At 32.5% G+C, this 24,954-nt stretch overlaps 2 protein-coding genes across 5 annotated transcripts in view; one reads left to right on the top strand and one right to left on the bottom strand.

Annotated features, from left to right (window-relative positions):
* The window catches only part of hiw (MYC binding protein highwire), a 242,193-nt gene that overhangs the window by 143,842 nt on the left and 73,397 nt on the right, over nucleotides 1-24,954 (bottom strand). The gene's annotated exons all lie outside the window — the stretch shown is intronic.
* LOC148277568 (uncharacterized) overlaps nucleotides 14,823-24,954 on the top strand; it is a 30,997-nt gene continuing 20,865 nt past the window's right edge. Inside the window, exons 1-2 of one of the 4 annotated variants that reach the window (XM_088232707.1) lie at nucleotides 14,823-15,048; nucleotides 15,916-16,388. In XM_088232707.1, the coding sequence (XP_088088833.1) occupies nucleotides 16,236-16,388 (153 nt within the window). In that variant the 5' untranslated portion in view covers nucleotides 14,823-15,048; nucleotides 15,916-16,235. The remainder of the gene's footprint in view (nucleotides 15,049-15,915; nucleotides 16,389-24,954) is intronic. The other 3 variants (XM_088232709.1, XM_088232708.1, XM_088232710.1) reach the window with 3 other exon arrangements.

Here is a 24,954-nt window from a genome sequence, read left to right on the forward strand (position 1 = left end):
ATATCAAGTCTCAAATTCTACGTACCTACTCATGTGACAACATAGTCATTAATAACATAAAAGTTTTAAAATGTTACCTGTGTCAATATATCATCTACATAAATTTTAAATGAATAAAATGAAAAATTAAAATAGTTTAATATAGGTTTAAAAATAATTTTCTTTCCTCAAAAAAATTACATTTCGTCTTTTACAGCATTTAAATTTCCGCCGACAGTTATAAGTACAGATTTGTATTGTACAATGTTTGTACTAGCTTATCAACAAGAACAACTTTTTTTCTCTTACGTATTTTGAACAATTTACACTGTTCTTACAGCATTTCAAATTTCCGCCGACGATATTAACCTATTATTTTTCGCAAAATTGAAGCACGTACTTAAAAAAGGTCACTTCTGTTCCAGTGAAAATTACTGAAAATGTTAGAGCGTTTATTTGAATTATTTTTGTAAATATCATTTGAGTAATGTTTTTAACGTAGACACTTAAAAATAAATACGGGAGGAATATTTTTAGAAAACTCTCCCTAATTTCAAATGTCCCGCTTTAAAAAGGTTATCGGTAAACCAGCAGACCTTAATTCTAAATCTATGCTTTATATTCCATACAAAACATATTCGGAGTTTATCATTATCATTATGCTCATATCCGGACCCAGTGATGCATAGGGCACTTCATTGCACATAGCACATCATTTTTCAGCAATTCCTATTCTGTTAAAGTGCTAGACTTTGGAATGAGCTACCTCTTCATGTACAAAATACATCTTCTCTGGCACCTTCAAAAAACGCCCGGAACATTAGTATACAGGGTGTTCTTTAAACCCTGTCACATCCGAAACCAGGATGATCAGTATGGGCAAGAAGACATATTGGCATATTTTTAAAAATATTTCGAACGAAGAAAATTTGTAAAAATAAAATATTAAAAAAAATAAATGGTTGCCTACTTCTGCAGGGGAGAAGCGAGGGGGGCGCGGCCGCGTGGTTAAAGGCGTGTCAGACTCCCCCCTCCTCGTTTCTCTTCTGCAGAAGTTAGCAACTATTTGTTTTTTTAAATATTTTATTTTTTAAAAATTTATTCGTTCTAAAAATATATTTTAATTTGCCGATATGTCTTCTTGCTCATACTGATCATCGTGGTTTCGGATGTGACAGGGTTTAAAGAACACCTTGTATATTTTTAGAACCCTGACCTAGAATTTTATACATTACTTGAGGGTACTATTTGCAAACCCGGCAAAATCCATCTTTCTTTATTTTGAGCAAATCGCAATAAACTAATACTATACTTCACTTCAACTTCTTTAAACTTCAATTTTTTACTATAACCAGTAAATAGTTTACGCGTAAGCAGTGACGACATAAGCATTATGTCAAGACACAGTAGTGAAATAATAAATTTAAATTATGCATTCCAACTTTACAATACTCAAGTAGAGGTTGCCATGTTTGCAACAAACCCGACAATTTAAAAGTCAAGTTCTTACAAATAAAGCCGTATTTTTAACTGACAATGTTGTAATGAGGAAGTTAAGTGTCTTTTTTATTTTTTTTTATTTGTTAATAGAATATTAAACTGGAACGGCGTGATGGTTTGTTAGTTTTATATTATTGTTGTTTTTTTCAAGGAATACCGTTATTTTTGTAATAATTATTATTATTTTTGTTTACTTTTGTTTTATTTTTGTTTAAGACGTTCGCTACAGTATAACGGGATTTAAATTCAATTGTGTTGAGAGTTGATAAATATGTCATACTTCAGCTTGTCATGAAGTGGACGATCGAGGGACGTAGAGGGGTCGGAAAAAAACAGCTTTCCTGGCTTCGAAACATTCGAGCATGGACCGGGATTAGAACTGTGGAGGAGCTGTTTCGCACTGCTCAGGATAGGGAAGCTTTCTCCTAAGTGATCGTCAACGTCGGGGGGACCCGACATGACACGTGAAGAAGAAGATATATCGTATTATCAGCGCTATGATTTTTTAAAGTTTTGTATTTCTGAAATAACTCCGCGAGTGACGTCAGAGGTTGTTCTGTGACAGTTATTCCGATTGGTTCGTTTACGGTGACCAAACCGGATATCTTTCAAAGCTCTCATATCATTAGATAGTTCATATGAACCAGTCACGTCATTCAAAGTAGTGCGTTTATATTGAAATATTTATTATTATTTTTATCGTACATTTTTAAGAAATTTTACATTACAATTTAATGCTCTAATTTTTACCGCGCACAAGAAAACATTTTTGTATTTAATTTCCCGTAGGGCTCAAGTTTCTCATTATTGTAAAAAAATGTATTCTGAATAAGTTTCAATTAATATCTCACTTTTTTTGATTTTGGATTTTGCCGGGTTTACAAGTCTAGTAGTACCCTCACTTATGTAATATACATATTTCATATGAGTAACGTATCCCCAACTCAATGAGTTAAAAACCGTTTGATAAAATGGGACAAGAAACAAACAAAAGTTGAAGCATATTAATTTAATAATACTTACAAAAATAAAAATTACATTTTACGTGTTGCAAAAGAACAGTTAAATAAAAAAAAAACGAAATGACAGTGAGTGGGAGGGAAGTCTACATAGCGACAAGTAAAATAATTATTAGTGAGCGAGCTGATGGCTGACCTAACCTATACTTCTTGACCCGAATGACTAAAGCTAATGTATTTCCTAGTTAATAAAGGATTCCCTTCCAACACCGACTTGATCATTGGCCCACAGGACAGGCGTGATGAGGACCAAAATCATATGTATCTCCGTAAATTTTTACCTGAGAGAAGAAGCTAATTAAAAAATAAAATAATGTCAATCCACCTTAACTCTTGTGTGGCTGTGATGTCACACTAGTCGACATAGGACACAAGACTTAATATATCTCTCTTATTTTTTAAAATTATGAATTTGTATTTTTTGTAATCTTCAAATGGACATTTTCACACCCGATTTGTAAAGTAAAATTTGTATAACTATGCTAAATGTCAATACAAAAAATATTTATCCTTGCTATGCGAAGAATGAATGTCCGCTAATTTAACAAAACATCTATACAGATGCCTTATACAAGAGAGCACGAATATAAAAGTCATAACAAGGAAGACAGAGATGCTGTTCTGCGGCGGGAGTCGTCTAAAACAGATTTAGTCTTCAGTCGGTTGATGGCAATGCTGGGGGACGCACGCGCGTAGCATGAGCGGTGTATTTGTGATTTTTAATTTAATTTGATATAACAGAGCCAAATTATATGTTTATTCGCATACATTGTGGAAAAGGAATTATAAAACAGTATGTCTCTATGTTTTTTTTTTTTTTCAAATGTCTGAACTTTAGAATAATCCGTCTTTTACTAGTGGTAACACGATGTTACATCACCGCGCGCAAAGGGAGTATTTACCACAGTCTTTTAAGAGTTAATTAAACCGTGTAGTGTGGATTTGGACGATACGTGTGAAATGGGCTTAAGCATTCTGTCACAATTTCGTTTCGTAAATAATCCATCTCACTCTAACGCAACCAAAATCGTATTTCGCTCTCGTTCCCGCTGATATGATACGAATGAACTTACGAAACGAATTAGTTACAAGGGGTGTAATCGCTTCGCGTACGTTTCTACTATTTATTTTTTGTATGAGAGATATTCCTATACTTTGGCAACACTGCTCGTCTATTGACTATTAAGCGGAAGCGCGGTAATTTTTTTCTTATACAAACGAATTCCTGTATTTTCTCCCTGGATTTTACACTTGTGTTAGCCCTGAAATCCGCGTATGTAATTTTTTTGTCAAAATTTAAATAAATTCACATTCATATTATTTTGCGCCTTAAAACTGGTGAATCTTTGTTCATTTAGTTGAAAGTAAGCCGGGAAAATTAAAATAAAAAATTAGTTTTAGTTCTTATAATTTACACTAATATTTCAATTTTGGAACCATTTTCAGTATGTCGTAAATAACTAATATTGGAAATGATAAAGAAAATGTGGTAGAGCAGGGTTCAAAAAGAAAATTGAGCGGAGACAAATATCCACCTCGTTCCTCGTAGTCTATATTTGCCTACGATACTTGAGACTTGAGGTCCTGGGTTCGGTTTCCGGGAAAGGGGGGACATTAAATATTAATTTAAAAGGTAGTTTTATATTTAATTATTTATTATTTATATTGCAATATTTTACTGTCCCGGGACCGGCTCCTTAAGCGTAAGACCGATCGCCTTACGTTCATATAAATATACGCTGCCTTTGGTGTACCTATCATGTCCTTACATAGTAAATATTGTATTTAGTTAGCTGGTGGTAGAAATTACGTACTCCACAGGATGTAACATACCTAGAGAGAAATTCTTATACTTTGGAAACACTGCTCGACTATTAAGAGGAAACGCAGTCAATTTTTTATTCTGCAAATGTATTACCGTATTTTCTTCCTGGACTTCATTCAGTATATATTCACCATTGGCGTGTCTCTACTTATTAAAAAAAAAATGTAACAAAGACTGTCTAAAAACCCACAAAAGCGCCTAGTTTTATTTGCTGTCTTCGGACGTTTAGTATACAACAGACAGAAAATTTCGTTCGGATACTTTCCCAAAAAAAAAAACAAAATCGGTTTAGTTTTGGGGTACGAAAAACGAGACAAAGAAACGTCTATTTTGTTGATTTTGGTCAGGCATAATCAGTTCGACCTGCAGTAGTATTATTCTCACAGTGCAAGGAAAGGCATTTGCGAGATAGTGACAGAAAGTAATGTTCAAATACGTGTTCATCAAAATTGTCTGGTACCGCATATTATCCTCCTAATGAGCTCATTATTCCTCGCACTCTCGTCACAGGATGAACCCGTTAATGTTATGGTAGTGATGATGCGTGTACATTGATACAGATCCCTGAACTAACAAACCATATTCGAATCGGGTTATGGTCCCGTGGCTAGTATTGCGGACTCACGGATCTGAGGTCCGAGGTTCGAATCCCACTCTACCCCTACTTGATATCCATTTTCTAATAGTAAGTTATTTATAACTCGTTGTAAATGGCCACTTAATTGAAATATTTGGGTAAAATTAAAAGAACGCAAATATTTATTTAAAAAAATATATTTTAAAAATAATTTTTAAAAACCAGTTAAATCAGCCATTGTTGGGTCATACGCCCTGTAAATGCCCTTCTCTAAAATGTTCTCCATCCCCATTGTAAAATAGGCAAGCGTGGTTAAGGCTCTCAGGATGCCCGGTTGATGCATTGCCCCTTTTTCAGCTTTCAAAGACATGCAGAAGTCCGGGTGAAAATCTTTGCGACATCCCATCGGTGATGGGTAATAAAGAACTCACACGAGAGGTAGTATCATACATGATAAATATTGTGCAGGCAATTGGTAAACTAAACCAAAGTAGGGAACAAATGCCGAACACTCCTCTAGTGGAACGGAAGGCCTGTTGACTGCCGCCAACAGGCCGGCTTCTCCTGAAAAGTTTTGAGTGGTTTCCTCTCCACATGAGCAAATGCTGAGAAGTTCCTGATTGGCCCACATTAGTATATCCCTCCTGATCCCAACAGTTTAGATAAATTTAAAGAAATTTAACTGCAGAAAAATCCACTTTTGAAATATAAACCTTGTATATTATAAGCAAGGTAAATAATAAAGCATCTCCTATATAAAAAAAGAGGCTCTCAGGAGGCATCGGCAGTACATGGCCCAGCCAATCGTGTCGCTTCCGCTTGATAACAGTTGTCACCGGAGTTTTCTGCGTCCGTTCTTTTATTACTTCATCCTTAACAAAGTCTAACCAGCGCACACCCAAGATTCTTCCGAGACATATATTTTCGAAACGCAGAATTTTGCTGTTTTGGACTCTGGTGAAAAGGTGTTATACAGGCGTTATATAGGCGGCATTTGGTTTTCACTGACTAAGTATCCGATCTCCAGACAGACTTCATACTGTCGAATGTGGCGCCAGCTATTCCTAGCCACACTCCCAATTGTTTTTGAAAGCTGCCATTTTCTGTAACATATACTCCCAGGTATTTGTAATTCTCGACCTTTTTGATGACTTGCTTTGATAGTCAGGAAATTCAATAAGTTAGAATTAAAAAAAAAAAAAAAAAAACGGAAACGTTTTATTTAATCATTATACGTCCTATTTTTATTTTTATTTTTTTAAATTTGGTAGGGTTATATAAGTATAATATTTATTTATTTATAATATATTATAAGGTGAAGTCATTTTATGCCTCGTGAGGTTTATTCTGATTCCTAGAGTTGGGAGTGCTATGCAAGCTTCTGACGTCACTGCGATCCCAGAAGATCTATTGTGACGGATCCCCGTGAATAGTTCTCTCCCTTCAAGCCCAGTAGTTCAATCACAAATAACTATCGACGTGCTTAAAAATATGCTAAGCATTTGAGCGATCACAATGAACAATAATGAATACGCTTAAGTTATAGCAGTCAGAAGTACAGTAAAAAAATAAAGAAAAAAATCACTAACATTATAAAAGTTAGTTGCTCCAATAATTAGATTAGGCAATGTATGATAGAAACAAAGAAAAACGGCGTGTACCACCATACACAAAGCCTAATATTTATACATATATTTTCGGTTCATATCATATATTATTTTATTTTATTTTATTTTATTTCATTTAATTTTATTTTACTTTATTTTAATTTATTTTATTTTATTTTATTTTATTTTATTTTATTTTATTTTATTTTATTTTATTTTATTTTATTTTATTTTATTTTATTTTATTTTATTTTATTTTATTTTATTTTATTTTATTTTATTTTATTTTATTTTATTTTATTTTATTTTATTTTATTTTATTTTATTTTATTTTATTTTATTTTATTTTATTTTATTTTATTTTATTTTATTTTATTTTATTTTATTTTATTTTATTTTATTTTATTTTATTTTATTTTATTTTATTTTATTTTATTTTATTTTATTTTATTTTATTTTATTTTATTTTATTTTATTTTATTTTATTTTATTTTATTTTATTTTATTCAGAAAACATACAGTCATACAAAATAAGTATTAAAAACAACAATTTTTTAACATAAAAAGAACAATTAAGTTTTCATAAATTAAAAAGATATAAGCATTAAATGGAACAAAAAATAAATAAGAATTTTAAGTGAGAAAAGAATAATTGTTGACATTTGCGTTTTCCATGGAGGTAATAAATAAAAATACCGAATGAACACTCCGAGCCATCCACGCACACACATGAACGCACATATAAAACATACACAAACATATACATTACATGCGGCACATATACATACATAAACCACTCAAGATGCACATTCAGCAACTATCCCAAATAATCGACACCATGAAGAAATTTTCTGTACAAATGCAACGTGCAGTTAAAAATGTCTACATCAATACTGAGTCTATTATAATTTCTACAGGTACGTTTAATGAATGAATTCGAGAAATAATTGTTTTTATAAGTTGGTACATAAAAAAAGGGAATTTAATCTAGTATAGCGAAGAGGACAACGGAAACCAATATTTTGTAAAAGATATATTAACAACTATATTATTGAGAATTTTGAAAAGAAAAATTAAATCATATGTAAGGCGCCTTTTTTGTAGTGATTCTATATTAAAATTGATCAAAGATGCGCCGTAATCATTTTCAATGTTGCCAAAACGATATTCCAGGCTCCTTATAAATTTCTATTGAATGTTTTCAATTTGATTAATATATACATTATATTGAGGGGACCATACTAATGAAGCGAATTCGAGTTGACTTCGCACATAAGTATAGTAAAGAAGTTTGAATGTATTTGGTGATGAGAATGGCTTGGAGATTCGTAAGATAAACCCTAGAAGTCTGTACGCCTTATCTACTATTGTATTTATGTGATCTCTAAATAAAAGCTTATTATCCATCAGTACACCCAAATCTCTCTCTTGTATGTATTTGATTCTTTGTCTACATAACTATTGACAAATAATATTACGTTCACCAATTTAAATATTCCTTGAATGAAGAAGTTCAGTGTCTTTTTACATTTTTTTATTTGTTAATTATTAAACTAAGCCAAATCATTTTATTTTTTTCTATATATTTGGATAATTTATATGGCGCCTTTTTTGTGAAAATCACCTCAAGGACGTTGCACAATAAATAAATATCCAAGCACGTCTCGCAGCTACAGAGCGCATGGACGGTTGGGATTCTAATTCCTCGTCTCCAAGAATGGTATATTACAATTATAATGTAATATAGGAGTCAGATTAAAGCACGTCTTGTAAGAAATCTAGCCCCTATTTCCAAAAAAACATATTTCTATATCGTATTTTCAGCGCTATGAATTTTTGAAGTTTTGTATTTCTGAAATAACTCCGCATACGACGTCAGAGGTTCTTCTCTGTCAGTTCTTCAGATTGGTTCGTTTACGGTAAGCAAACCGGATATTCTTCGAAGCTCTCATATCATTAGTTGGTTCATATGAACCAGTGACGTCGTTCAAAGTAGTGTGTTTTTATTAAAATATTTTTTATTGTTTTTTCGTACATTTTCAAGAAACTTTGCCGTACAATTTAATGCTCTAATTTTTACCGCGCGCATGAAAACAGTTTTTGTATCCAATTTCCCGTAGGGCTGAAGTTCCTCATTGTTACACAAGTATACATGTGAGACTCATCCGAATTATTTAGCTTAATAGGCGACTGAAAATTAATAAAAAAATCACACATACTTCTAAACCAGCCAACGACAGGTATATAATTAGCCCTGTACATTTTATATTATTCCCTTCTCTAATATGTTCTCCATCTCTGTTGAAATATGTTGATTTATATAAATTAAAATATATGAATAAGATTTTTTCTAACTAAAATAATTTGCGTACTTTTGGGAAACGGAATGACATGATTAACAAATTACAAAAGAGATGGAGAATATTTAAGAGAGGAGATTATGGAAGACTAGGCATTTACAGGGCTTATGACCTGTCATTGGCAGCTCTGTAAATGTCTAGACTTCCATATTACCTTCTTTAAAATGTTCTCCATCTCTGTTGTAATTTGTTAATCTTAATGACTCCCTAGGGGGTGAAATCCATTATTTTGTCTACAAACTTGAAATATTGGAATACAACCAACTGATCCAAGAAGAAGTTTAAAAATTGGTCAATTTTTTTAGGCGTTGTCCAGTATGTGAAATAATTCGATCAGATGAATCTCTTCACAACAATAAAGTTTTTAGCTTTTTAACTTCACTAGTCACAAGTTCACAAGTCAACAGATGGAAGAATTGAAGAAATATGTATGTCCAAACATAGGCAAAATGGTTAATGTTACACAGTGTGTAAAGTGGCCACTTAATCCAGCCAATGACAGGTCATAAGCCCTGTAATGCCTAGAATTCCAAATTATCTCATCTGAAATGTTCTCCATCTCTGTTGTAATTTGTTAAACTCCTTAGGGGGTGAAATCCAATCTTTTGTCTACAAACATTTGACAAATTAAAAATATTGCAATAACATTAATTTTTATTAGCAAATAATAATGTCAAATATGTACATAGTACATAATCTACCAATAAATCGGATAAAAATATATTCTCTAAAATAAAGTACGAGACAAAAGTATTATTTTAGAATGAACTGTTTGGCTTGACTTATCCTATTGTTCTACGTTTCCTACTAAAAATATCTTAAGTTTATTAATGTTTCTTGTTGTTATCAAAGTTGATTTATTTTATTCGTAAGTCAGCACAAAAAAACATATGGTCACACACGTGTTAGCTCTGAAACCAGCGTATGTTATTTTTTTGTCAAAATTATATTAATTTCACATTCATATTATGTTGTGACTTAAAATTGGTGAATATTTTTGTTCAATTAGTTAAATATAAGCCGGGAAAATAAATTTAAAAAAAAATAGTTCTTGTGATTTGCACTAATATTTCAATTTTGGAACCATCTTCAGTATGTCGTAAATAACTAATATTAGAAATGATAAAGAAAATGTGGTAGAACAGGGTTCAAAAAGAAAATTGAGCGGAGACAAATATCCACCTCGTTCCTCGTAGTCTATATTCGCCTACCATACTTGAGGTCCGGAGTTCGATTCCCGGGAAGGTGGACATGAAATATTGATTTAAAAGGTGGTTTTATATTGCAATATTTCACTGTCCCTGGACTGGCTCCTTAAGCGTAAGACTGATCGGCTTACGTTCATATCAATTACGCTGCCTTTTACATGTATTTATTTATTTATTGGACATTGTCCATTTCTACAATTTATAGGGTTTTACATTTAAAAAAAAAATTGCATTGACAAACGTAAGGGACATCAAGACAAGATCTGGACTGGACTATTTATTTAGTGCTCGTTTAAATTGTAAACTTAAATCAAAAAAGTCCAGATCTCGAGTTAACAATACTATAAAGACGGGTCGGGTCATTGGAGGATTGAGGGGATAGTTTGTTATATGCTGATCGATGAACAGTACTCTATTGTTACTCAACCTACGAGTCGGAATGTGGAATTTTACCTCTTCCTGGGGTGCTATTCTGAACCGCTCTCGTTAACGAGAAAACAGTTTTTCGCGTGTATTTTGTATGTAAACACACGAGACAATACGGCCACGACCACATCTTAACTTATTAAATTCTAGTATAATTATTGAAAATATCATCGAATAGGGAAATATCAGGTTTTTTTCCCACAATTTTAAAGTAATAGGGGTCTATGAAATCATCATCATCATTACCTAATGGTGCATAGAGCACTGCATTGGTAATTGCTACACTAATCGCAGCGTATCTTGATCATTTTTTGTTACATGAAGGTAAGCTGATCACTCTCACGCTTCTGGTACAAGTCGAGGCACTATGAAATATTCCAGCGTAAAAACACCCTTTTAAATAAATATTTCATATCAACCGTGTTGGGAATCGAACCCAAGACCTCTCGAATGGTAGGCAAACACACTAACCGCTACGCCATAATATGAAATACTTTTCTCGGGAAGAGTTTTAAGTGGTTTCCTCTCCACATGAGCAAATGTTGAGAAGTTCCCGATTGGTCCACATAAGTATATCCCTCCTGATCCTAACAGTTTAGATAAATTAAAAGAAATTTAATTGCTGAAAATCCACCTTTTTATACATAAACCTTGAATATTATAAGCAAGGTAAATAATAAAGCAACTCCAATATAAAAAAATATTTAAAAAAAAAAAGTAATACTCTCGAGTAAAAAATATTTTTTACTCTAAAGTATTTTACTTGTTAGTAGCGTATATATTTTATTAAAATTTTGAATTTTGAATTCCCGCGAAAACGATCATTGCATTGGCCACGCCCCTAATACGTCACGATTCATGTTTATTTTGAACTTTTTTGAAACCGTTAATTTTTTTATAGAACATCGTCACGAATCTTGACGTCATCATTGATGCCAAGTATGTCGTATTTTTCTAGTGACATATTTATAAAAAAAAAAAAATTTAATTTATGTATGAAAACATTTCTCCGCAATATGAACACTGAGTTGTCTAAATTCACTTTAAATATGTTTATCGGTTTTCGTAGTATGTGATATTTCCCGATTATTCCTAACATAATATATTATGCTAAAGCACTAACTTGTTATCAGTTATCAGCTGTTATCTTGCGCGGGATTGCAAACGAAACGCGATTCCGAGAAACGAAGATAATAAAAATGTATCGGTACTCGTATACCCATACCTATGTTACCTATGGTATCTACGTTTCGTGTTATCTTTTGTTTGGATATACTTTCGGTAATTCAGTTTCAATTTTTACCTACATACTACACAGTACATAGTTAATGTTTTGTAATGAGGAAGTTCAGTGGTTTTTTTGTTGTTTTAATTAAACTAAGCCAACAATTTAATTTTAAAATTTTATACAGGATGTTCTTTGAACCCTGTCACATCCGAAACCACGATGATCACTATGAGCAAGAAGAAATATTGGCACATTAAAATAATTTTTTAAAACGACTAAAATCTTAAAAAATAAAAGATAAATAAAAAACAAACAATTGCTTACTCTTGCAGGGGAGAAATGAGGAGGGGTGAGGGAGGAGCCTGATACAATGTCAACCGCACGGCCGCGCCCCCCTCGCTTCTCCCCTGCAGAAGTAAGCAACCATTTGTTGTTTTTTTATATTTTATTTAAAAAAAATTTCTTCGTTCTATTTTTTTTTTTAATATGCTAATATGTCTTCTTGTCCATACTGATCATCGTGGATTCGGATGAGGCAGGGTTTAAGGAACACGCTGTATATCTTATCAGCGGGTTCAATTTTTTAAAGTTTTGTATGTCTGAAAGAACTCGGTGTGTGACGTCAGAGATTCTTTTCCGCTTATTCTCATTCAGTTTTTCCCATTGGTCCATCCATGGCAAGCAAACCGGAAATCTTCCAAAGCTCATATCATAGATTGACCGACTCCATTTTTTTACTGCATGTTTTGTTTTTTTACGATAAAAAAGGTTTTTATTGAAAAAAAAATATGAACCAGTGACTTCATTCAAAAAAGTCCATTTTTATTAAAATGTTTTTGATTATTTTTTCCGTACTTCAGGAAACTTCGCTGCACAATTTAATGCTCTTATTTTTACCGCGCGCAAGAAAACATTTACTGTATCCAATTTCCTGTATGGCTGAAGTTCCTCATTGCATAGAATGGGTAGATAGTTGTATGGAAATTGTCGTCTAATGAAGCGAGTGCATTATATTATTTCCAGTAGAGAGAAATTGGAGGAATTAAATTTGAACACAGACACAGATAATCAGTTAAATGCGGAGTTGGGACGTTGGGAGAAATACGTTTTAGAGTTATATGCGCGGGCGAGAATACGTAGACGTAATACATCATACATTATTATTTTCTCAATCCAATCCAATAGTGATGTAGTGATGGGAAGTAAAAAGTAACACAATAATTTGCGACGTGCGGTATGCACTATGCACCACAAAACGAAGCTTACAAAGAAGTGTGAATTTGACACTCTAATTCAATACTTCAGAAAAGCGCCCTCAAGGTGGTATTTACGCTATATAAGTTATCAATACATAATAATAAAACTGGGAAATGGTGTATTGCATATAATTTAACGTAGTTATGCAGAAAGCCGCCAGTTCATAATTTTGAAAAAATTAGATATTGGTGTTATCGGGTGCAGTAAGGTCAATGAGGAACTTTAGCCCTACTGAAAATTGGATACAATAAATGTTTTCTTGCGCGCGGTAAAAATTGGAACATCAAATTGTAGTGCAAAATTTCCCGAAATGTACGAAAAAACATTTAAATAAAAACGTTCTACATTGAATGACGTCACTGGTTCATATGAATTACCCTACCATATGAGAGCTATGGAAGATTTCCGGTTAGCTTGCCATGGATGGACCAATGGGGTGAATTGTATGAGAATAAGCGGAAACGAACCGCTGAAGTCACACGTGGAGTTATTTCAGAAATGAAAAACTTTAAAAAATCGTAGCGCTGATAATACGATATATGAAAATTGAAAAAGAAAATATTTAGCTAAGTTTGATAGTCTTTTAAAAAATAAAAAAACAAAAAAACCACTGAACTTCCTCATTATATGTTCTGGTAAAAACAGCCGACCCGTTTTCATACATAAAAATCACCTTCTGAAAATAAATTTAATAAAATTACATTTCTTAATTTGCAGAAAACACCCACAGCACTAGATAAACATTACAGAACTTAAAAAATCATTTAAACTGGTCCAATACATAATTAGATTCTTGTTTGTAATAAAAAAAAACTAATGCATTTTTATCATTTGTCAAAGTCAAAAACATTCCAACTGTCGTGATGATTTGATAATTGACTCTTTTCATAAAAGTGCTATTATCTCAGTTTAACTTTTCTATGGCTAGCTGCTTTCTGCATAACTATTTTCAATTTGTTGTGAATTGAATCTATCTCAATACATTCAATAATCGACAGACTTCATTAAATCTGAATTTAAACACTAACTTAATCTTAATATATCGTGGGGTAATAACTACAGTTAGATAACTTAAAAATCAGCATTTTGCTTTACCCACTAAAAACACATACATATTTGTATCTTCCTCTATGAATGCTACAAATAGCCAAGTCGTGATTCATTAAAATCACATTGTGATGATTTGAATGCTCACAAATGCTGATTTTGAAGTTACTTATTTGTGGTAATTACCTCGCAATATTACAACAGAGGTGAAAACATCTAATCTCTTTATTCGAACGAAATGAAAACACAAAAAAAAAATCATTTTCATTTGAATTACTACAATGAAATAAACCAAATTTTTTTTATTTTTATATTCGGCGAATTAGGCATTTAAAATTGGTAAATAATTTACAAATAATGGCAAAAGTTAAATATGTAATGCTATAAGAACAACCTACATGAATGTTTTTAAACAATATTTTATTTTAATAATAGTTTTTTTCTTCCGATTTCTTCTAACCCGATTCTAATAATTTATTTAACAAATCAATTCAAATTGATGTTGAAAATGCCCTTTAACGCCAAACAGCTATAAGAAACAGTTATTTAAATATGACAAACAAGTGTTATTTTATCGATTAAGTAATATTTTTATACAACTACCTACAACGAATTTAACAGATTTGTTTTTGCAATAATATTATAGATATGGATTTAAAAAACTTTACGCGGAATATTTTTATAATTTTCGTGTAATGTTTTTGTGTGTAGCATGTACCGCACACCAGCTTTATGTTTTCCATGCACTAAAAAAAGGCACAGCGTGGCGCGGCACTAGTTTTTATTCTCACATTCGTAATTCGTCTCGGGCGCTGATAACCGCTGCGCCGCTAAGTTTCACAACTGCGCTGATAGCGGACGGTGGCGGTGCGAGTGGCGAGTGATTAGTGATAGTGACAGTGATACTGATAGTGACAATGATAGTGAGAGTGATAGTAGTAAATAGTTACGAAAATAATAATTATTAGAAATCGTTCCAAAATCAATTACGTTTTAGCAATTGCTACTGCTAAAGGTGAATTTTAATAGTTGACAAAATATATAACGATATAATTAATTCTTAGAACCTCAAATAAGATCGCAAAGAGTCAAATTGTGATCCCGCGGTAGAGTCACGAATTCCAGTTCAGTGAATCGAGGTTCGCTCTAACGCAGCTCTACACAGTTATTAATTAGTTGGAATTAACAAATTACAACAGGGATGGAGAATACCTTAAATAAGGGAATATGGAAGTCTAGGCATTTACAGGGCTTATGACCTGTCATTGGCTGGTTTAAGTGGCCACTTTACACACTGTGTAACATTTACCATTTTGCCTATGTTTGAACATCCAAATTTCTTCAATTCTTCCATGTATTTATTTTGGTGAAGTTAAAGAGCTGAAACCTTTCTTGTTGTTAAGAGATTCATCTGGCTGAATTATTTCACATACTAGGCAACGCCTGAAAACAATTTTTCAATTTTTATACTTCTTCTTGGACCAGTTGGTTTCATTACAATATTTGAGCTTGTTCAAATGTTCATAGACAAAAGACTGAATTTCACCCCCCCGGGAGTCATTAAGATTAACAAATTACAACAGGGATGGAGAATACCTAGTAAATGCCTAGACTTCCATATTCCCTTATTTAAGGTATTCTCCATCCCTGTTGTTATTTGTTAATCTTAATGACTCCCGGGGGGGTGAAATCCAGTCTTTTGTCTACGAACATTTGGACAAGCTCAAATATTGTAATTAGTTGGAAGTTGTCGATTAATGTAAACATCTCTCAAACAGGGCGAAAAAAATTTATTATTTTATTAAAAGAGAAAAACCACATGAAGAGAAAATAAAATTAAAAACGTTTACGTAAATTTTAGCAAATATTTTTACTTTTTCAGATAAACAATTTTGAAAGTTCGTAACATTAATAGAAACTTGCGATAATTATCAAATATCAGCAGCGGCAGGTGAAAAGTTCATTGGTGCATCTGGTAAAATATGATACAAATTTTCTTATTTATTCAGAAATAATAAAACAACTCAAGGTTCAATATCTGATAAAATTGAAGTGAAATATTTGTAAAGTAACAACAGCATTGTTTACGCTTAACGAACTATAAATAGTTTTTTAAATTCATAAAATAAAGTGAATGTTGCGATAACAAATCGTCACCGGAGTGGCAAGTGATCGGTGAATAGTGCTTCTCATGCAGGTGTGATGGAGGTGTGGGTGAGGCTGACGGTGCTGGCGGGATGCCTCGCCCTCGGGGGGGCAGAGTACCGGGGGTCCTCCGCCACGTGGTGCGTTACGCCCCCCTGTCGCTGTGACGGCTACGGAAGGGTTATATGCGAATGCACGACGCCTGACGAGGTCTGGCTAAACTTTGCACATAAATAATCCATTTTTATTATTTTTCACATTTTTTAATTAAACAATATCCCAATGTCCAGAAAATTTCGTGGTTTCAGTTCTGAGTAATACAATATTTTTTATTTAAATATTTATTTATTAATTTTACAGTACTTTTATAAATATTATACTGTCGCAATACGCTCCATAATACGGTTTTGTGTATTTGAGCGCGACATTATTTCTTTTGTCCGAGGGTTCCCAATTTAGTGTCCCCTCTTTCCTCTCCCCCGCTGCACATTTCTCACCCAAATCTCTTTTTTTATTTATTCAAATACATTACATGTATTCCCCTTGAGTTACAATAACTCCTTTTGACCCTTAAGATAATTACATTTATTATAATATACATTCACGACAGGACCCACAGTTATTATAAACACAAAAATATTATGACAAGCAAAATAAAGATCAAAATACAAATACACAAATATATTCATTATTAACACTTTCCGCATACTGCCTGAGGTAACACAGCTTAGGCTGTTAGCCACATTATTAGAGCCTCGAATACCCTCAGGGGTGCTATTTTGAACCACTCTCGCTGCACGAGAAAACAGTTTTTCTCGTGTATTTTGTTTGTAAATAGACGAGATAATACGGATACGAGAGCGTTTGGAATACCAGCCCCGGAAACCTGTTATATTCCCTAGAAGCCAGGTACAGCAGAGACTTTAGACCAAATTTTGTAGTACGAGTATCAGGTGGATGTAGATTGTGTCTATGTCTTTGTCAATATAAAAAAAATTAGTCAATCCTCAACTCCGTGGCATTGTTATGGATCAACCACGTACACAGGGGACATTTTGTATTTAGTAAGCTGGTGGTAGAAATAACTTTCTCCACAGGATGAAATATACCCAAAGTTTTGATGCATTGGGCACTTAACCATTTGGTAAAGCCCTTGAGACTAATATTAACATCTTACGGAATGCAAAAATCATGTATTTCTATTGAAAAGGGTCGTTTATCGTATGCACTTGAAAACCATATGCTTCAACGCGGTAATCTCAGGATGTAGCGTGGGAAGAATAAATGTACATATTTTTTGTATCAAACTCCTCCAAAAGACCAAAACTTGTATTATTATTATGGATAACTTATATAGCGCCATTTTCGTAATATAATACCTCAAGGACGTTGTTAAATAAATTTAATTTAAGCTTTTAAATGTGTAATTTAATTAAAACAATTTATTTTATTGTCACATGTTACGGATTTATTTATTTATGTATTTATTTATTTATTTATTTATTTAATGAATTATTTATTCATTTAAATACGGCATTTCTGCCATTTACATATATGTGGTATAAAGAGTGCTTAAAAATAAAAATATTAAAAAAAAAATCGAGTATGAAATATTAATATAATATATTTATACAAATGATTTAGAGAACAAGTGGGTTTTAAGTTTTTTTCCGAAACATCACTTCACTTTCACAGCCTCGCACCTCTGCTGGGAGAGCATTCCATGCCATAGGGCCTGCGACCGCAAATGCGCGTTCACTAAATTTAGTGCGCTGTTTGCGTAGAGGTATAATAACTTTTCCTCTCGCCGTAGACGTAGCTGATATAAGCGTGAGACGCCTATCAGCTAGTTCATCTGGAATGCATAGTTCCCTTAGATATTCTCAGTCAATTTATACTCAGTCCTTTGGAGGATGAATTAGAAATCTAATCTCCCGTGGTTACTTCGTCCCTCTGACGAAAAACTTAGTTTTAATATACACGGTAGCTTTCAAATGTAACAGTATAATGGCTTTTTGTAATGTTTTTAAATAATAAATTAATGTACATCTTCGTGTCTTCTCAATTGATCTGTTGGACTTCGAATATTTATTATCTGTGTGCTGCACTACATTGGCACATAACAGCATTAATACCGACGTGTTAAGCTGGGACGCAACTGTTATAGTACAGAAATAAAAAATTACCTACATAATAATAATGTTTTTCCAATTTTTATACTTCTTTTTTTACCAGGTAGTTATTCAACAATGTTTGAGTATGTTCAAATGCTTGCAGACTGGCTGGATTTCCTCCCTAGGGAGTTGTTCATTTTTATTTATTTTTTTAAATTGTAAAATAGTTTTCAGGCGTTGCCTAGTAGGTGATTTGGTTCAGCCGGATGAATCTCACCCACGTGATAAAGGTTTCAGCTCTTTTACTTCACGAAAGTCAACAGATGGAAGAGTTGAGGAAATGTGGATGTTCAACATGGGCAGAATGGTGAATGTTACACAGTATGTAAAATGGCCACTTAAACCAGCCAATGACAGGTCATAAGCCTTGTAAATGCCTAGACTTTTATATTCCCTTCTCAAAAATGTTTTCCCTCTCTGTTGAAATAAATTTAAATATAAACAACTCCCTAGGGAGGAAATCCAGCCATTCTGCAAGCATTTAGACATACTCAAACATTGTTGAAGTATAAATCCACTTAATTTTACCGTGTCGCGTGTATTTGGATGATACGTAATTACGTATAAGATGGGCCTTAGTTAAACGTAGGTACCTATATGACATTGATGACACTTTAAGTATGGTACCTCGCAATGCTAATACATTATGTAAATAAATATTTGTAATAATTACAATTATCTATTAGGCAAGCTACCGTTTTTGATTAAAGCAGTAACCTGTTGAAATGTACTCTATTTCAGAATGGTAATGCGATTACTGAAATAAGTCATTGACAGGTCGTAGCTTCTTTTCCAGGTATGTATATTTTGCACAATATTCATTTTTCACGGGTCTGAATCAATTCCTTCATATTTTTTTTTCATTTTTGTAACTATGGCCTTTAGAAAGTCAGTGTATTTTTCGGCAGTGGCTTCATTTTGTATTACTTCCTCTGGGTTCTCAAAAATTTGGCCGTATTGTGCGCACATTTGTCTGCAGTTTAACCTTTCGGCGTCGAACATAGGACAATCGTGTAATATATTTTATGGAGGACGTCCTGAGAACTGAGTCCATCGTAAGGGCAGCGATCGTTATCTCTTTTTTTAAATCTATAAAGATATTTTCGAAAAGCACTATGACCTGAAAGCATTTGAGTTAGCTCGTAAGTCCGCCCAAAAGTATCCAATATCTCGGCATCATTTAAATGTAAATGCTTACTATAACACAATAAAAGTAAATCCATCCTATGTAATTTTATATCGTGCCGTGTGAATTTAATGTTTTAACCGTAGGTAGTATAAAATGGTCTTAAGGCATAATATTATAACCTCAGAGTGATAATTCTCATATAACACGTTGCGCGGTGCTCGCATTTATTTATTTGTATTGAAAAGTCTTAGACCAAATCACCTGTGTATATTTACTTGTTTCAAACAATGGGTACGTTTCTTCACGCACATTTAAATCGACATAACATATGGCTGTTGTGTTTAAATTTTGCGAAAAAATAAACTTGCGAGTTTTAAGGGTGAAGGTACATAATATGAAATTTTACTTGTTACATTGGGGTATATTTTTGTGTCCATGCGGATGAATAATACAGTTATGTGCATGAAATAGGACCATAGCTGGTATTCTGAACGAAATTGTGCGCGAAGAGATCGCTCTGTTAACGTTTATTTAGTACCTACGTAAATACGCGTTAAAAATGCGTTTAATATTTTCTACGCGTGTTTTTGCGTTCAGAACACCACCCCAGGGCTTGGATGACAATGGGAAGTTAACGGAGTTTTATCTTCACAAGATAAATATCACATATTACGAATTCCGATAAAAATATGTGAAATGGATTTAGAAAAATTAATTATATTTTCAAAATCAATATGGGTATTGCGGAAAAAAAATACGGTTTACCCGTTTGTTCTTTTACGTAAAAGTTTTTTTTAATACTGATCTACAATAACTTGATTCCCGTTTTCTAGCGTAGCTATATGTGACAACGAAATTTAAAATGTAATATTTGTGTTAAATATAATAATTCAAACTTTTGATTTGCTAAAAAATATAAATACACAATTATGTTACTAAGAAATTTTCGCACTAAATAGTAAAAAAAATCTGGAAATTAATATTAGATTAGATTATTTCTAATTTTTTAAAATCTTATTTGTAGTGGAAAATTCTAGTAGACCGATAGTATTAAGAAAAAAAAATGTTTCTTTGTAAAAGCGATAAATACACAATTTTTCCAATGTAAACAGTCGTAAGTTACAAATCGAGGCTATACTGACATAATGCATTAAGTAAACAGTCTTTATATTTTTGGAATATTTTTTAATATAGGTGCAAGATTTTGATTTAAAATTGTATGTTTTGCCTAGGACAAAGATTAATCTTTCAATATTAAAAAAATAATAAGATAAAGGAAAATATTTGGAGAAATAATGCGTTGAAAGAATAAAAAATCTTTACATGCGAAGAACTCGAAACTTGTTTATGACTTAATGCATTCTGCCAGTAAAGCGTCGAAATATATTTGACGTTTCTGTAAATATCTTGTTTATAGATGCGAATTTAAAAAAAATATTTTTTTGATATTGCTCGAAATTTTTTTTAAGTTCCACATAAAATTGTTTGCCCTTGAATTATTAATTTGTTAAATTGCGTATCATGCGGTTTTGCCGATTTTAAATGACTATTATTGCTTGGCGATGTACACATGACTTATTTGAAAATTTCAATAAAACATGCGTTTATCAAAAACACTGTTATTATTTCACCCTTTTTAAGATTAATACTCAAATTTTATTACCACGTTACTATTTGCATCGAATGCTTCATGTTTCATATTTGATTCCTACGACACGACATTAAATTAGATTAGATAATAGTATAAAGTTAAAAACCTTTTTTTATTCAGTTAGGTACAAAAATACATGCAAATAATCTACTAGTAAATAAGACTAGTCATAGAATGAATAGGGAAATTTCATATTTTTTCAAACATTTTTAAAGTAATAAAGGTGTATAAATACTGTCCATTAAAAAAATAATTTTAATCAAAAATATTTTTTTGCTTATTAGTAGCATAAAAAATATTTTTAAATTTGTAATTTTGAATTCCCGCAAAAACGGTCATTCCATTGGCCACGCCCCTAATATGCCATGATTCATGTTTATTTGTTCCTGCACATTCAAATTTGTTTAGAACATTGTCACGAATCTTAACGCCAAAACTGCCAAGGCAAAACATGTTGCGTTTTTCTAGCGACGTATTTTTATTAAATTTCTTTTTTTAATTTATGTTTGAAAACATTTCTCCACAATATACATATCGATTTCGAAAATGAAAAAGAATCGCAATGAATTATTCTAAATCCATTATATTTTTATCGGTATTTGTGGCATATGATATTTCCCTATTGTTAAAATAATATAAATAATTTTATCATAATGGAATAATGTATTGAAATGATTAAAATTTTATAATTTTTTTTATAATCAATATCATCCTCCTTTTCGCAGTCAATAAAGTATAGGGCACTGCATTGGTAAACCAAATGCATAATAGTTTGATCATCTATTACATGATGGTAAGTCACAGAGTCTTACGCTTCAGGTGCCAGGCCAGGAACAATGAAATATTGCAATTCAAGTAACCTTTTAAATCAATATTTTACGTCCATACTGATTTTTTTTCAACAGTATTTATATAATAAAATGAGTATCTACATTTATCTCAAAATCAAGCGATGCATGATAATTTCTTTATTATTGATTCATAGCGATGCGATGCTTGATGGTTCAATGATTTAAAAAAAAAATGAATATTCATACAAATCAAGAAAGGAAAACCACTATGAAAATATGAATAAATTTGTAAGTAATTATCATTTCAAATATTAATTATTTTTGGCTAGAATTAATAAAACAATACAAAAAGGCATATGTATTTATTTTATTCACAGTGTCATAGCGATTATTCTTTTGATTAGCGTTGAATTTTTCTTTCCGTGATCCCTTCACTGAAATGTAAATTAATTGCATTATTTGTACACATTTGCGGTAAATATTTTTTATTTGACTTTATTTGTTTGTAAGTTTTTCATTTTGTTTATCTTCTCCTTCAAACACTTTATTTTTTTTAAAGTGTAAATACTGCTGAGACTAAAAGGGAATACGGTGGGATCACATTAAATGTGCACGTAGCGAACTCACCAATAATATTATTTAAGAATTCGATTATTTTACCATTATTTTACCGTAAGTCAGATTGTTAAATAAAACAAGGCAGACATTTTATTAGTATTGCTGGGGTAGTCGAATTTTTTACCCGGCTTTCTAGTAATAAGTCTTAGTATAAACCGTATTAATTTTACTTAACTACTAAATGATTTTTTAATGTTATTTTTGACGTTTGCCTAATAAAAGCACCTGTTTTTTTGTCCAGTACGCAAAGTATTTTTTGTGGTAAAACATAATATAAAACAAAATTATTTTATATTTGTGTTATGATAATATATTGTTCACACCACTTCGCGCATGCGCACAGTTGAGATGTCATGCAGGGGGGGAGAGCATTTGGTATTTTTCGGACACAGTGCGATGCATGCAAACTTGATTCTACGCTCATTCTGGTATATTTAATTTTTATGATTGTGGTTATTCATTATACTTTATTATGAAAATAAAATACAATAAACTTTGTCTCTAACAATATGAATATGGTGCTTACTTCTCCATAAGTATTCGATTTAGTATTTAATAGACACCAATATGATTATGAGAAGTTTAGTGCTACGGGAAATTGGATTTGAAAAATGTTTTCTTATGCGTGATAAAAATTCGAGCATTTAATTTTAGAACGAAGTTTCTCTAAAATGCATGAAAAAAATAATAAAAAACTACCCGCTTTAAATGACGTCGCAAGTTCTTCTAAATCAACCAATGATAGAGAGTTGAGATAGATTTCCGGTTTCCGGGAAGCCAACCCCCAATCAGCACAACTCACTGAAGAGAGCTAGTGATGTCACGCGCGAACTGATTAAAAATTTAAAAAAAAACATATTTATGTTAAAACGATACACAAAATTAAAATTTTAGCTTAGTGTGATAGTTTATAACCACTGAACTTCTTCATTTGATAAATATTTAGTGAGATTAAAAATAAATTGTTTTTTTTTTCAATTCTAGTAGATTTCAGAAATGTCGCGTGATGAGCGGAATATGTCGTGTTTTTGCAATGAATATAATTTCAGATTGTTTGACAAGCTGTAATGCGCGCGTTAGTGAGAATTTTAGTTTTAAAAAGACGGTGACATCAGTATGTAAGTAAACAAGGCGACTGTGTGTACAATTCACGTTCCCACTTAAATATCATAATTCAATACGGCAGGCGCCGTAACGCAGTTAGTTAGACGGCTATCTGTGAAAATGGCGTCGCGGGTTCGATTCCCGCCAGTTGCGAGAAAAAAATCCAAGAAAGATTTTTTTCTCAATTGGTCTGGGTGTTGTGGTGTATTTTTCATTACCTCCTTCCATATCCCCTCTATCCCACCTGCTGACAAGCCTCGAAATAGAGGCTTAGCGGGTTATTCATTAAAAATAAAAAAAAAGTAGATTCTTATCTGTTAACGAAAAGGCGGACTGTAAATGAAAATCGAATTTCATTCAAATTTGTTATTGGGAAATATTTGAGAAAGGATAGGAATACCTTTAATATGATCTGAATGTTCTTCAATTTCTAGTACTGGATGACAAAATGAACTATAAAATGAGACAATGTTTTCCACGACGCGCGACGATTCCAACTACTTTTTATCCGATTTTATGTCAAGTCAAAAATGTTGTTTGGTTTTTGTTCTACATCCGAATCTTGTAATTTTGAATATCCTCTATCTTGATGTTAGGTAGGTACCATAAGGATGGGAACGAAAGGTAATCGGCCAGGAATAGTATCGATAAATGCTGTTATTTACTTAACATATCAAAATAGAGGCTGATCGGGTTATTCCTTAAAAAAAAAAAGTAGATACTTATCTACTTATAGTAAATCTCTGGCGATAGCGAATGGATGGAGGATAGGGTTATCAACAACAGATATAACCGTTTGTTGAAGAAGTTTACATTTTTTCTCGAAGGATAAAACAATGAATGCTGCGATTTGATTATCTTTAGGAAAATAATATAATATTGGGTGAACTTACAGACAAGGAATTAAATATGACAAAAACAGTAATAGACATCCACATAAAACAAGATCGCCTTGAATGTACTAGATACAATGTTCAAAAACAAGGACTTACTTCTTCTTCTTCTGGTGCCTTGCCGGGTCCCCCCGACGTTGGCAACCACCACAGCGAAAGCATATGTATCTGTCCTGCGCTACTTTTACATTTCGCAGCCAGGACGACTGCTTATTGATGTACTCGCCGTAGTGATTCCTGGGAAAAGATGACCAGAGGGGTTTCCCGTTGCCTTCTCTGGTGGATTTTTCTATCGGGGTTACCTTCCCTTAGCTGGTTGGTTTTGGTTATGAGGCGCCAAAAACTCACCTTTCTTCCTTTCGTTATCTGTTGTGATCACATCGTTATGAGTGTGATTCCATTGCCCGGGGTTCGCG

This window comes from Micrasema longulum, unplaced genomic scaffold (assembly GCF_059751315.1).
Source record: "Micrasema longulum isolate JH-2025_06_02 unplaced genomic scaffold, ASM5975131v1 h1tg001011l, whole genome shotgun sequence".
Taxonomy (NCBI): Eukaryota; Metazoa; Arthropoda; class Insecta; order Trichoptera; family Brachycentridae; genus Micrasema; species Micrasema longulum.